This window comes from Pterocles gutturalis, unplaced genomic scaffold (assembly GCF_000699245.1).
Source record: "Pterocles gutturalis isolate BGI_N339 unplaced genomic scaffold, ASM69924v1 scaffold43722, whole genome shotgun sequence".
NCBI lineage: Eukaryota > Metazoa > Chordata > Aves > Pterocliformes > Pteroclidae > Pterocles > Pterocles gutturalis.
Window position 1 is genome coordinate 16,819 of NW_010114592.1, and position 13,711 is coordinate 30,529.

The 13,711-nt window shown below is 39.3% G+C and overlaps 1 protein-coding gene across 1 annotated transcript in view; it reads left to right on the plus strand.

The window, feature by feature from the left end:
- GSAP (gamma-secretase activating protein) overlaps positions 1 to 13,711 on the plus strand; it is a 41,629-nt gene that overhangs the window by 13,805 nt on the left and 14,113 nt on the right. The window contains exons 12-19 of the mRNA XM_010074865.1: positions 3,229 to 3,306; positions 5,586 to 5,663; positions 6,133 to 6,225; positions 7,417 to 7,634; positions 7,943 to 8,012; positions 8,710 to 8,792; positions 9,362 to 9,415; positions 13,340 to 13,465. Of these exons, the coding sequence (XP_010073167.1) occupies positions 3,229 to 3,306; positions 5,586 to 5,663; positions 6,133 to 6,225; positions 7,417 to 7,634; positions 7,943 to 8,012; positions 8,710 to 8,792; positions 9,362 to 9,415; positions 13,340 to 13,465 (800 nt within the window). The remainder of the gene's footprint in view (positions 1 to 3,228; positions 3,307 to 5,585; positions 5,664 to 6,132; positions 6,226 to 7,416; positions 7,635 to 7,942; positions 8,013 to 8,709; positions 8,793 to 9,361; positions 9,416 to 13,339; positions 13,466 to 13,711) is intronic.

Below are 13,711 nucleotides of genomic sequence, written 5' to 3' on the forward strand. Positions count from 1 at the left end.
AACAAGACTGTTGTTTAATTACCCTGAAGGAAAATGGTTTTTTCCATCTGGCAGCACAGTGTTTAAATTTGGTGCGGAACCTTTCACATGCTCTTTTCATTGCACTTAATGTAAAACACGTAATTTGGCAATTACACTCACTAAATGCAATTATTGTATGTGGCTTTTCACTGAATGCTGTTTGAAACTGAGGATTGCTTTGCACAACCCATTTTGAGTAACTGATGATTTGGAGCAAATTATTTCAGTGCTGAGACCATATCTAGTTGTCGAAGAACACTGGATAATCACACTGAAGTTCCCTTTTATACCTCTTGTTTGTGACAATTTAAAAAACTGGACTGCAAGCTCTTTGAGGTGCAAATGGTGCTTTCTGTGGAACTGCTCATGCTTCAAATATTAGTGGTGATATCCCTATTTGTACCATTTGGACATCTCTGGCAAAGAATAATTGGCATAACTTCAAAAGGAAATATTCCATGCAATTTTCCATTTAATAAAACTGTTACTGGCTACTGCCAATCTGAACTCTGAATGAAATCACTCTTCCTTTCTCAGACTTCCGCACTAGAAGAAAAGTAGCCCTGTTCCTTATACTTGACACAGACTAAATGTCTCCAGCTAAAACCCGCTCTGTACTTCTAGATTAGCTGAGATCAAGCAGTTCCAGTCTTAGAATTAACTTTGTATGTCCAGAATTCACTGGTTATTTAGACAACACTGGGCTGTTATGTTTTCTTTTAGCGCTTTAGAAGTATTTTTCAGTTAAATTTGCTCAGTATTAAAAAAAAATGCAGGCAGTAAAACGACATAAACCCTGGATTACCATCACCTAACTTTACATGCCTAAAAGTTAAGCATCTGGACTATATTTTTAGAGAGAAAAAGGCATCTCCAGAGGATGATTGCTTCGATCCATATTTCTTCATTTGCTGTATAAGAGTCTAAATGAGAGGTGTTTGGATGTCTGAAGTTAGGTGAGGCAAGTCACTCCTAAGCCAGTACAACTAGACAAAATGTCATGGTGCAGAGTCGTATTTGAATTGTGACACTCAGATGTCATGTTGAGATGTTGGTACAGCTTTACATCTTCTGCATGAACAGAAATGAGAGATTAGAAGTTAAAGTTTTCAGTTTTCTAGGGAGAACTGGATGTCTTTGTAGGAGACTTGCAATTTCTGTGGTATGATGTTCATTTATCAAGTGGCAGAGCTGTAATTGTTGTTGCCCTAATTCTGCTAAATGTAGTAACTCACTGCTACCCTGCATGAGTAGAACTTAGTATTTAAATGATTCTTTTTTTTTTTTTTTTTTTTACTTTGTTGTGGTTGAGATCTTTTTTCCCTTTTATTTCTGAAAAGATAAGAGTCCATCCAAATATGTCTTCATGTGAGTCTTCTCACCTTGCGGCATTTAGCTACAGCTCCTACTGCTCGCATATGATTTTGAAATGGATGGTGTAGAACACTTGGTTGTGTATTTGCATAAAACACTTACCATGTAGGTGTGATAGGATAACAAGCTTTCCCTGCATCACCACACCCCAGCTCTGATTTGCAGAGAGCACTGTTAAGGGTAGGAAAGGAATTAGTTTTATATTCTCAGTCTCTGGCTGCTCTAATGGGATTGCCAAGACAGTGTCAGATGTAACATTGCTTGGACACTTGCTGATCTGAGACTGTCGTGTTTCTATCTGCATTAATGAAGCACTGTTTGATATTTTCTGTTGTTCATAGTTCAGTTTATTAACATTTGGACCAGTATTCTAGAGTTGAAAGATGTGTGTCCTATTAATAGTCCACCATAGCCACCGTTTTTGTTATCAGCATGCATATATACCCACCGGCACTTCAGTCTGAACAGACTCACTTGCATATTGCGCAATTTACAGAAGAGTGTACACATTAGCCTCCAGCATACAAGAAAGAAATTTGCAGTGTTGGAAGGGAGCTGTTGATAATAAAACAGCATTGTGGGTTGCTGGAGCTTTTCCAGTCTTCCTTGTGAGTCCTGATGCTGCTACTTTAAAAATTATGCATGCTCTGAAAGATGCCAAGTGCTCTGGCAGAAAGCCTGTCTGTTGTCTAAATGACTCAAATATCCAAGCAAAACTGTATCAAACAATATTAAATCAGCTAAGAATAAGCAGAAAAAAAAAACATCTTAAAGTGCTTACGTTCCTCAGAAGTGTGAAGCGCTTCAGCTGTATCTGTATCACAGCTATGGTACAAGGCATTTAACCAAGTAAATACCTTGGTAGCTGTGCTTTTTCCATACTGTACCTTTTTCCATATACTTTGTGCACAGAAACCATTTTTTTTTTTTTGCATCTTTCTGTATACCTTGTATACATAAACCTTTATTTTTTTTACAGAAGAGTATCTGTATTAATATTGCCTTTTTTTTTTCCTTTTAAGTGATATAAAGGTAAAAGGTGAATAGTTATAGTTGTGGCTTAGCTTTCCCAAATGTACTGGGATAATGTGATTTGGAAGCTGTTTGTAAAATGAATGCCAAAGCATCTTGCCAAAGCATCGGAGTAAGTGGATTAAAGATTTTATTAGAGGTGGAGGGAGAGCTACCATCCAGTGGATTCAAAACCGTCTATCAGTCTGATTTAGAATTAGGCTGGTAGGTAGGAGCCTTCCTGCACAGCATACCTTGGCTGAAATAATCTTGTGCCATGGACTGACTTTTATCCTAAAAAAGGAATTAACAGTTCTTTAGGCTGGAAAGGGGAGAAGTGACTATCATTTCTAGTGTAAGAAGGCTCTAGTAGCATTATCATGCTGCTGCCAGTATGAAATTATTTAGAAAGCAAAAAAACTGTGTTTTACTATGTTCTGTGCGTATTTGACCATCCCTGAGCTGAAAATATCTGGAGATGGAGGCAGTCTGTGGAGAGGAAGGAGCAGTTTTCTTGCTGCAAGCATGATTTCTACTGGGAAAGGCTAAAAATGTGCTTCTCCTAAAAAGAAGAATGGGCCATGTCAGAACCTGGGTTTCCACTGTGCCATGTTGCCTCCTCTGTTCTCTCTTATTTTGTGTTTTGCTGGGTAAATGATGGTTAGAGATATGTAATATATATTTCTGTAATCATTACCTTTTTTTGAGAGATTATTTTCAGTTTCTAATTTGAAACAGTCTTGCTTTAGTTTTGTGCAATGTAATGATGTCTAGGTATTCAGGTAGACAAGTCAATTTTATTTTCCTTTTTTGTCTTTTTAGGAGGCTTGTGCATGTGTTATAGTGTAGCCTCTGATATTCCTGATGAAATAACATATTCCATATATTTTTTACATAAAGGTAAGATTAACCTATTAAGTTATGCTTTATTTTGAAGAATGTCAATTTGCTGAAAGAGCTGTAGAATGCCTTGCAAAACAAATAACTACCCAAGTCTGCAGACAATAAACTACTGTGGCTGGTGTTTAAAGACAGCAGCTGCCTTTAGCTGCAAAGGTGACTTTCCTGCTGCAGACTTCCTGCCTGATGCTGAATGTGTAGCTTCAAACCAGTGGCCTTATGAGTGGCTATTAATTTGTTCCCTTGTTTCTAGCCAGACTTTCTGGCATGCTGAGCACAAACATCAATGAAATCTGTGGGAGCTTGCAGGTGTGTTGTATTTGTGCCATAAGGCATTTGTATGGGAAATAGAGCCAGCAGTTCTTAGCTTGAATGTCTATTTAGAGTTCCAGTTCAACATGTCATTTTCCCAGCAAGAGGTGCAACACCCACTGACTGTAAGAATACTTGCTATGTAAGTGGTGCTCTAGCTCTTAATTTTAAAAACCTATTTTTTTTTCTTGAATAAAGAACATTGTTTTATTCTGATCAGAGCAAAACTTGTCATTAGCAAGATCTTTCTCCTTTGATACAGGGAGGAGAGAGGCAAATTATTTCTCAATTGAGAAGCTGCCTAGTATGGAGTAACCGTATTCAAGTGGACAACATACCTCTGTTTTAAGTGTTTGTTTTCTTGTGTCAGGAAACTTTTCATGTGTCAGAGCTGCACTAGCATGTTGCTTTGCTGTTGGAATGTTGTGGGATTGAATGAACTGCATTTTTTGTGTTTTTGAAGACATTAATAAATTGGAAAAGTCCATTATGGGTGTGGCAGCACTCTGCATTGTATTGCTGTGAAGGGCTGATTTCCACAGATGTCGTTCATGTGTAGCTGAAAGGTGGTTGCATTGCTTAGAACCAGCTATGGCCCTACTACATCCCTGTTTGTACCAGGAAGAACCTGAGGATAAATATGGGGATATTGACCAGCTGCATCTGAAATGACCTTCATGGAACAGAGTTGTTTTGGTGCAGAGCTGTTTCTGGATTCGTGTAAGATTTGTACAAGAGAATTTTAAGACTGGTCCTGAGGTGACCCACAGAAGCACTGGTATATCAGGTCCATAAGCAGTGTTTTGGAAGCATATAAGGAGATCAGTCTGTGCTGCAGCATCTGTTAACTCAGAAGGAAGCTTCCCTCCCCCTGTTAAAGCAGGTCCACGCAGTTACTTGGTGTAGGATAAACACAAAAGTGATGAAGTTGCAGGTGTATTCTGCAGTGCTGGTATTAGGTTGCATGTGTTTGTGTTGGCAAGGAACAGGGTAGTGATCATAAGTATATTGACTCATTGCAAGCAAACTTCAGTCAGTATCTTGTGTGGAAAAATATTTGTTTCATCTGTAGTATTGCTTTTGGTCTTGGAAGTCTCTTTTTTTTTTTTTTTTTTTTTTAGCTAAAGCATATCTCTCTGCTAGGGTCAGGAAGCAAAGTCCTGGATTAATGGTTGAAGCATGGCTCTTGATCTACTTTTTTCCTTGGTGGTCTTGTAAACTGTGGATCTATTGTTTTATCTTGAATTTTCATGCAGTATTAAGTAGCATCCTGATCATGACACCATTCAGCCTTTAGGATATTGCAGCATGGATGCTTGGAAGCCAGTCATTGTCTCCTTAGTTATTTTGATCTTCAGCTTTTCTCGGAGATTAAGGTCATTTGGGAGCTCTATGTAATTTTTACTGGATGCCAGAAGAAATATGGTGCAAATCTAGAATAAAATAACAGCTGTGCTGATGCAAAGCTCATGCAAACACAGTAGGTCTGAAACTAGCCTGTGTTTAAGCAGAGCTGAACTACATTGCAGCAGTAGGACATGCAGATAAGCAAACTGGAAATTCTCTAAAGCAGTTGAAAGATCACCAAAATGTGAAGCACTGCTACTTAGTGCATTTGTGTCTAGCTTTTTTTTTTTTTTTTTTTTTTTTTTTTCTGGGGGTGAAGGTATTTTTACACAAGCTTGCTCAGGGATGGAATGCTTCTTTAAACGTGAATGTAGGTTGTGCAGTGCATGGCCGGTTTCTGCATACTAAAGAACTGCATTGTGTAGGTGCAGGTGTAGTATGTATGCAGCAGCTCTGTTTAGAATGAAGTAAATCTGTGCAGACAAGCCTGTAAAACAGTCTAAAATATCCCTGTTTGGGTATATTGGCACTACTGAAGTTTCTAGCTATAAAGTCATGCTTGGCTTGTAACAGATGGTGTTTATTGTTTGGGTTTTTAAAAACATTATTATTTTTCCCAGGTTACAACAAAACTTTTACAGTTTCTCTAGAAAGAACAGAATCTCATCGATTGAAGGAAGTGGCTTTTATGAATCTTGGTAGGTTACTTATGTTATTTCCCTCTGTGACTGCCATTCTCTGTCCCCAGTAGGGAGACAAATCGCTAACCCTTCTCTAGAAGGAAAGGATTTTTTTCCTTGACTTTAAATATTTGTGTTATTTTGCTGCCTTTTTTTTTTTTTCTTCACTTATATATTTGGCGTTTGCTACTGCAGTACCTCACTATTAGTAAGCATCTTCCACTTGAATTGCCTCGGAATCCTCTCTGGAGATCAGCTACTGAGTTCTTGAGTGTCTAGAGTCTCTCAAATCCTCCCCTGGAAACCCAGATGTATTGCTAGTGTTTCCTGTGTTAGTATAACAGCAGCTTCTAATTAACTCCTCTTATATTTCCTAGATGTAATCAATTCCATCAGAGAGAAGTGGGCCAAGATGAGAATCATGTGAAACAGCCTCTTAAATAAGTGAACAAGTGCTAAATTGACCGCTGTTATTTTCTTTAAATAGACTATTATGTGGCTGCTTATTTGCCTGGCCAGTTCCTGCACCTACTGAATATTCAGCATCCTGACCTGCTGTGCTATAGTTTGTTTCTGACAGGTATAGTAAGACTGCTGCTGCTTGAAGTAATTTTATTGTTGTAGTGGAAATTGTTGAAATCTCTTTACATAGAGTTGTATTTCTTAACGTTTTCTTTATTGCACAGTGTTCTGAAGAAGGAGGAGTGAGATTGAAAAAATAAGAATGGCATTTTTGCCACTTTCCATTTTAAAAAGGGAATCTGAAGTGACATTCTATACTTCATCTATTACGTATTTCTAGCTTGTTATGAAATGGAGGAAGACCTTTCACTGAATTTGAAATTCTTTGCCTTGGTTTCATAGGTTCCCTTCCCCCATCTTTGCACATGCTTCTCCATCCTCCACTGTTCTCAAATTTCACATGGAGATGTAAATTTGATTTTACATTTCCTTCCTCCAATTGAGTTGCTCTAAATGTGCGTGTTTGGAGGGTGTGGGGAGAGGAAATCTGTGTTTCCTTCACCTGATCAGGCTATTGCAACTTGATTTAGAGTCTCATCTGAGAGGCACGTTATTTCATTTCCAACAAACACATCTTTGTGGGAAGTGGGTTATTTTAGGAAGTGGGGGGCCTTTGTTTGAAAACAGAAATCTGTTCTTCTGATTGGGTGAAGGAGAGGTAAGTAGTGAGAACTGGCGCAGGGGGAGCATCACGGGAAGCTAATACCTGTTGTATATACATAATGAAATACTCTTCTGCTAGAAATGAGTGGAAAGCATCACTGCTGGATGGTGGGTCTCATTTCTCTGATGCAAAGGGTCTGCAATCCTACTGTGTAGTACTGTGGTGGTGAATCTTAGCACTAGCATAAATAAAGTGGTTTTGATCTGATGCTTCAATCAGTAATCATAGGGCGAAACTGTCCTGTTCTGGCCATTGGGACTGATGGTAAGAGGTCCACCAATACAAGTTTGTATCATGTTTCTGCATGTGAGCAGTTCTGAAGTGTACCCTTAGGTGCCTCAAATCTGTACACCTTCTCTGCTTCAGCACTAGGGAAGGAGAGAACTGAGTATGGACTATACTCCTTATTTACTTCCTTTACCCAGCCAGCACCATTCCATCTCCTCTTCAGTGTAATACCAGGGCAGCTTGTACAGGAGGCAGACTGTTTCTTATTGCTGGGGACCTGGGATTCTTAAGAGGAGTAGTGGTAGCAGCCGAATTTTATGTTCTTAGTCCTTTTATTCTCAAACCAATGTTCTTCAGGTGAGGATGCAAGGATTGACGTGTTGCAAAACTGCTCCATCCGATCCCCACACATGTCAACAGTCTTGGATTGCTACGTAGGAAGTATGTATGCCGTGAGCATCTGTCACAGTGCCTTACTACGGTTCCTACAGAACAGCAAACAAGACAGCGAGAGATTGGCAGCTCTGCATTGTGCTCTGTTGTACTTCCAACATACAGAAGACTCGGAAATGCAGGTGAGAAAAGAACCTCCTCTAATTTTTTTCAGTGACTGATGTCTCATACAAAGCAGGGTCAGGGCATAAATGGTATCAGCCAAAAAATAAAAGTTCTGATTCACATGTACCTTTTGGCAGTGCCAACAGGCTCTGGGCTGGCTGCGCTGCCCAAACTGTTTTATTGGTAAAGGCTGTCCTGAGAACACGTATCTCTGTATCACTGCTTCATGCAAAGTGTTACTACTGTGAAGAAAGTTTCTACAGTCTCTTACAACACATGCTTAAACAGATAGATGTGACAAAATCCTCTGTTCTCATTCCGACAGATTATTTGGTGGATTTCTGAGAACCTGTCAACGTGCCATTCTTTTGACCCCATTCAAGAATTTATCATTGGTAAGTGTTTCTTTTCCTGCACGCTGAATGTTTCTGTATACCCCAGTTGTGACCTAGGAAAAAGCCACAATATCATAAAGTGACACTATTCTTTCCAAACTTTCTGGTTATAATTTGTGTTAACTGACCTGCATTTTGTGGTATTAGAGACAATATCAGCAGTTTAGAAGATATGTAGATCTCTCAGAATCAGATTGGCAGTAATACTTTTCAAATACATTCTTCTGTCTACTGGGACAAATAGATTTATTGTTATTTTGGGTCACTGGAGAGCAAATTCTCCATCTGGCTCCTGTCTTGGATATCTGGAATGTAAATAATTGAGACTGGAGCGGAGGAAAGAACTCCTCTAGCTCAGCCCAAACTATTTTTTCATGAGGATTTGGCCTATCATGATATTCTCTTCTAATAGCTGATTCCTCAGCCTAGCCAGTGCATGTCCTGTGCCCTGAGCCATTGTACAGAGGACCCCTGCAGTGCTGAGCTGTAGCCAAGCAGCTGACCCAGCCCTGCAGCCATCTGGACTTCTCTTCCTCCTTTTGTGAACAGAATGGGACCAGTTCCACCATGGAGGAAACTGTTCCAGAGAGAGCAGCAGGATTTGTCTTTTAAAATGTGTGAGATAAGAAACTGACTGTAAAACCTACTCTTGTTAACTGATAGTTTAAACAATCTTGCCCTTTTACATTGCATTCAGCCTCCTTGTACTGCAGAATGTGTCCAGAAGCTCACAACCTGGATAAACTTTTACCCTACACATCACTGCTTCACTGGATTGGGGTAAGATAACAGCTGGTACTTTTATTAATAGCTAGAGAAGAGTCTATTTTTTCTCCTTTAATACAGCCTTTAACTTGTATGCTTTGCCTTTGCATAGACAAGCTCTAAATCCCTATCTGTGCTTTATGGCCATTTTATTTTGTCAAGTCTTAACCTTAGTGGTGTTTTCCATGAGTCCTATATTTTGTCAACAAATAAAAGCATTTATAAAGCAAGAACAGCTACTGTAATGAAACAGATTATTAAATCTTTCCATTTTCATAATGAGGTTTTAATTTATTGCTTATCATATGAGGTTTATAAGGAATACAAAATATATTTAACCAGCAGTAAATAAAAACTTAGCTTATTTTAATTTCTCTGATCTGACACTGTTCTAATATGTTTTATTTTTTTTAAACGAGATGAATGAGAGAAACATTTTCCATATTTCTTTTTGACAATACTAAATGTATGGTTTTGCCCATCTATCTAAAGGAAACAAGTAATGGAGATTGACTTAGTTTCCCAAACAGGCCCATGTTTTATGCTAAATGATTTATATTCTTATAATTTGTCTGTATTTATAGATTATCCCTGGAGTAACATGTGCAACGGACATTATCTCTCTACCTGTGTTAGAGGTAGGTTCCAGTATAAAGCCACATTAATATTTGCATGTTCAGAGGTTTTTTTTGTGGGATGGGGATGTGCTCAATACTAATGAAGCAGTGTCCCCACAGCCCTATCCAAAAATAGGGGTGAACAGAAAATTACCCTGTTCAAAAAATACCAGCTATTCAGACTGATGTTTGCTAGCTCAAAGATGTATTTTTTTTCCTTTTCTGAAGAGACTTCTTCCATTCATCAGGGAAGGTTCTACAAGAATTAATTCCTGTTAGGTTTGATTGATATCTCTTCATTTTGTGGCTTCGTTAGCTGGAGGTAAACTTGGCACAACAAACATGTAGGATTTATACGTATGTCTACATATCCCCACTTTGAAGGATATTTCATTGTGCTGCCATTGGTACCAGTGGTTCATGACCCTCTCGCTTTGTTTTGTCCAGAGCATCCTGTGATTGCACTGATGTCAGGGCTTTGCTAGCTAAATCTAGACAAATTTCTGCACAGCCTGGAAAAGGTGGTGAGCTGGATGGGGAGAGCACATGCCATTTGGGTAGGAAATTGTAGTTTCCATTGAAAACAGCATGAATGATTCTTCCTGTCTTCCATTCCACTCTCTCAGCTCTAGTTTAGAGAAATACTTGAAATTTTCCTAAGTGTTCCCCTACAAAATGTGAAAGGGGCTTTTAATAAGCAGCTTGTTCTGGAGGGCTAATGTGAAGAATCGGAGCTTGAACCCAACAGTGCCAGCAAGACATGGGAGTAGACTCTGGATACAGGACAATATTGTTTCACATAGCAATTTAAAGAGATGAGAGTCTGTTTCCTCCCCAGTGCTAATAATTAGGTCATAAAGCTTTAGCATTCACAACATATTTTAAAATCAGTGAAATTACTCACTGCTCACTCACTCTGCAACAGTGCATCACTGCTGTGCTGCTACAGATTCACACGACTGCTTTGCATGCTTTGCTTGAGAAGGCTGCCCTGAGAGCTGGGACACCTGGGAAAATCAGATCTTGAGAAAATTTGTTGCTAGATAATCCCTGTAATTCACTGGGGTCAAAGTTAGCAGGCCTTAATTTGTCTGAGATTGAACCTCAAGCCCCTGGGGGCAAATGCCTTTAGCAGCTATACTTCCTGATTGTGGAACTCATTTCCTATTTCTGTCTGAAACCTAAACAGATTGAAAAGGTCAGAGTTGAACTAAAGACAAATATTTCCTGCTACTTTTGATTGCAAATTGCTCTGACTCTTGAGTGAGGACAAAGATGATAATACACAGGGTAAGGTTTAGTGCTTTGGCTGCTTTGTACCGCTGCAGTGGCACAAACCCACCATAGCTTGCGTTCAGCTGGGCAGTTGGTGGGTTTTCAGTTGGTGTGCGTTGTTGGCATCACAAGTCAGACCCTGGTGACAAATCTGGTCTTACAGGTAGTATTTCTTTTGCAAAGATTTTATGGCATTTCACAGAAACAATGGTGAATTGTTGCTTTGAGAAGCTTTTTTGAAGTTCTCAAGCCCATGAATTGTTGACAGCCTTTGGGAGGGCTGTGTCCGTATTCCCCAAAAAATATTTGGGTAGTAGGTGTATTTTTGTCACTCAATTCCTGTTCAGCAAGAGATATTGAGAGAAAGGGGGAACAGTCGGAGTTCGATTGTCAAAAAGCTTTACCGAAGGATAAATCAGATTAAGATTAATCAGATTAAGAGTCTGATTTTATTTTTTTTCATTTTTAAACACAGAAACCAAACTTGAAGGGGTGCAAATAGGCTTGATCAGAAGGGGAGAAGGGAGGGGCGTGAGGAAGAAGGGAAGAAAATAGGAGGAGGTCCAGGAAGAGAGTGAAGATGTGTAGTGCAAGCAATTGTCAGAGGGATCAGCACAGGAAAAGGCAGCCTCTCCGTCATGCTGTGCTGAGCCACTGGGGTGAAGAGTGATGTTTTAAGGAGTATCTGCCTGTGCAGCTATGTAGTTGGTTACGTGGCTCTCTGAATACCTTTACTGCCAGGGAGACATGGCACTACAGTTCCCCCGGAGAGGACATGTGCCTCTTAAAGGTCATTGTCACCCTGCATCCTTTCAGGGGGATATAGCAGAGAGCTCCCTCTGTCCTCAGTTAAAAGACCACTACTTATGAAAGGCTTCATGGGAGCTTTTCATGGGTTGCAAACTGGTAAAGGCCATGCTTTGACTTCTGGCAATACAGTGTCTTTTTGGCATTCATGCTTAGGTATTAATTCCTGACTCTCTAGAAATGTCTGCAAAATAAATACCACCTAAGATGAAGAAACCTTCTCTTTCCAGCCCTTGCCCTGATGATCCTCAAGAAATAACAGATTTAATTAAAAAATCATTTATTTTTAAACTTCTGACTTTTTAATGAGATCTAATAAAGTGCAGCTTTTCAGTGGTGAATGCTTTTAATTCTGTAGTCTACCACTTCCTGTTACAGACTCAAAATACGAAAGACACTTTCTGTCTTGCTTCCCCCCTGCCACACATCAAACAAACTCCAGTGTGGCCTGAATGCTGTTTTGCAGTGGTGGTGCTGTCGCAGTTGCATAAATTCGTCACTAGATGATACCCTTACGCTGTGTTCTTGGTATTTCTCTGCTTTCATATTGGTAACATTTAGGCAACATACTGCAGTAGTGTGTTGTAGATCTTGTTAGTAAGCTCCAGCAGGGTGAAGATGGGGTGCTATATGTACTCCTAGTTTCCAGCAGCTAAATATAACTAACATGAAGCAAAAAAGGAGATTTATTATTCTCTGCTGCAGCTACAACAATAAAGTGACAATCAGCACTGGCAGTGACAGGGAAGTGGCTGGCAGGATTGAGTCTCTGTAATTTGTTTTCCTTGGCAAATCATAGTTTATAGTAGGAAGTGGTTTTGAAGGCTTCTGATGTTTTCTTCTAAAGTTATTGTCATTGTAGAGAAGTAGGGGGGAGAGAGCAAAATCCAGTTTGTTAATGCAAAACAGAGAAATATTGTGAACTCAAACTTCTTTTCCTTCAAATGTCACCATGGTAGCGTCTGTATGGGAAGGTAAATGTATGTAAAGGGGGGCAAGAACAGCTAGTACCATCTCATTTTTTAAAACTGAAAAAAAAAATAAATTCCCTTAATCTCATCTTTTTCTCAGCAATGATCACATCACTCCAGCTTTATAAACAGTGGCTTCAGATCTTTATACCCAGTCCAAGAACTAGCTCAGGAAACCTGTGTGTGTTTGTTTGTGTGTTTTTTTTTCCTCCTGTCTGTTCACAGATGAGTTTTTAAATTAATTTCAGCATTAGAGTTTTAGAATTGCTATGGAAATGTTTGGATTTTGTTTCTTGTCTGGGATGAGGCACTGTTACTTGAGGCTGGAAAATGGATGTTTTCAATGTAAGTATTGATGCAGCTTGAAAATAGTGGCATCCTGCAGCTGCTGGGGTCATGGTGGTGTTCCTCTATTTGGAACTACTATAAACCCAGAATAGGTTTTATTTGACCAAATGTAAACATTTGCATCTAAGTCAGTTGCTTAAGGCTCCTTTTACAGTCAGCAGAAGTCTAGACAATATGGCCAGTGTAGTCTGTGGTGCAGTCCTTCCCATCCCATCACAAACATCTGAAATAGGTCAGATGAATTATGACCTAGAAGTACAAATTTCTTCCCAGCAACTGGAAAGGGTCCCAAGGTGGCAAAGTTTCTGCTTTACAGGCACCAAATCTTGACCTCAAGTTTAAGTAAGTGCTACCCCTGCTGTCAAATCAAGGAAATAAATGTACTGGGAAAAAATAGTGTAACTGCTTTTGTTTAACTTTTCTCACTTAGATTTTTATGAAGCTACATTAATGATAATTCTTTCTGGTCACTTAGTAGAAGGGTGGTTAGGTATTTCTTTAAGAGTGCACCCTGTATTCATGCTTTCCCTGCAATACTTTGCAGTTCCGAAACTCCAAAGGCTTCTGGGGGAAACTCAGCTCAAACTTGGAGAGTGTGAAGTATGCAGAGCCACACTTACATTACCGCAATAATGTGCTCAGGAGGGAATGGCGTCACCTTTCAGAACAGGTAAATATGTGTGCACTGAAACAGTCTCCAGAGCTGCCTGTGAAGTGGATGTTTTAAAGCCAAGCACAGACGAGTTAGCTTTTTTTTTTATTTGAGGATATAGAAGTGTAAATCTGATTATGAGAAGCGCAAAGACGTGCAGTCATTTTACGTATAAGGTGATTGCCTATGAATCTTATTTTGTTAAAATAATGCGAGAAACTAAACAAAAGCTGAGATTGCATGTACCTGTATTGCCAGATAGGT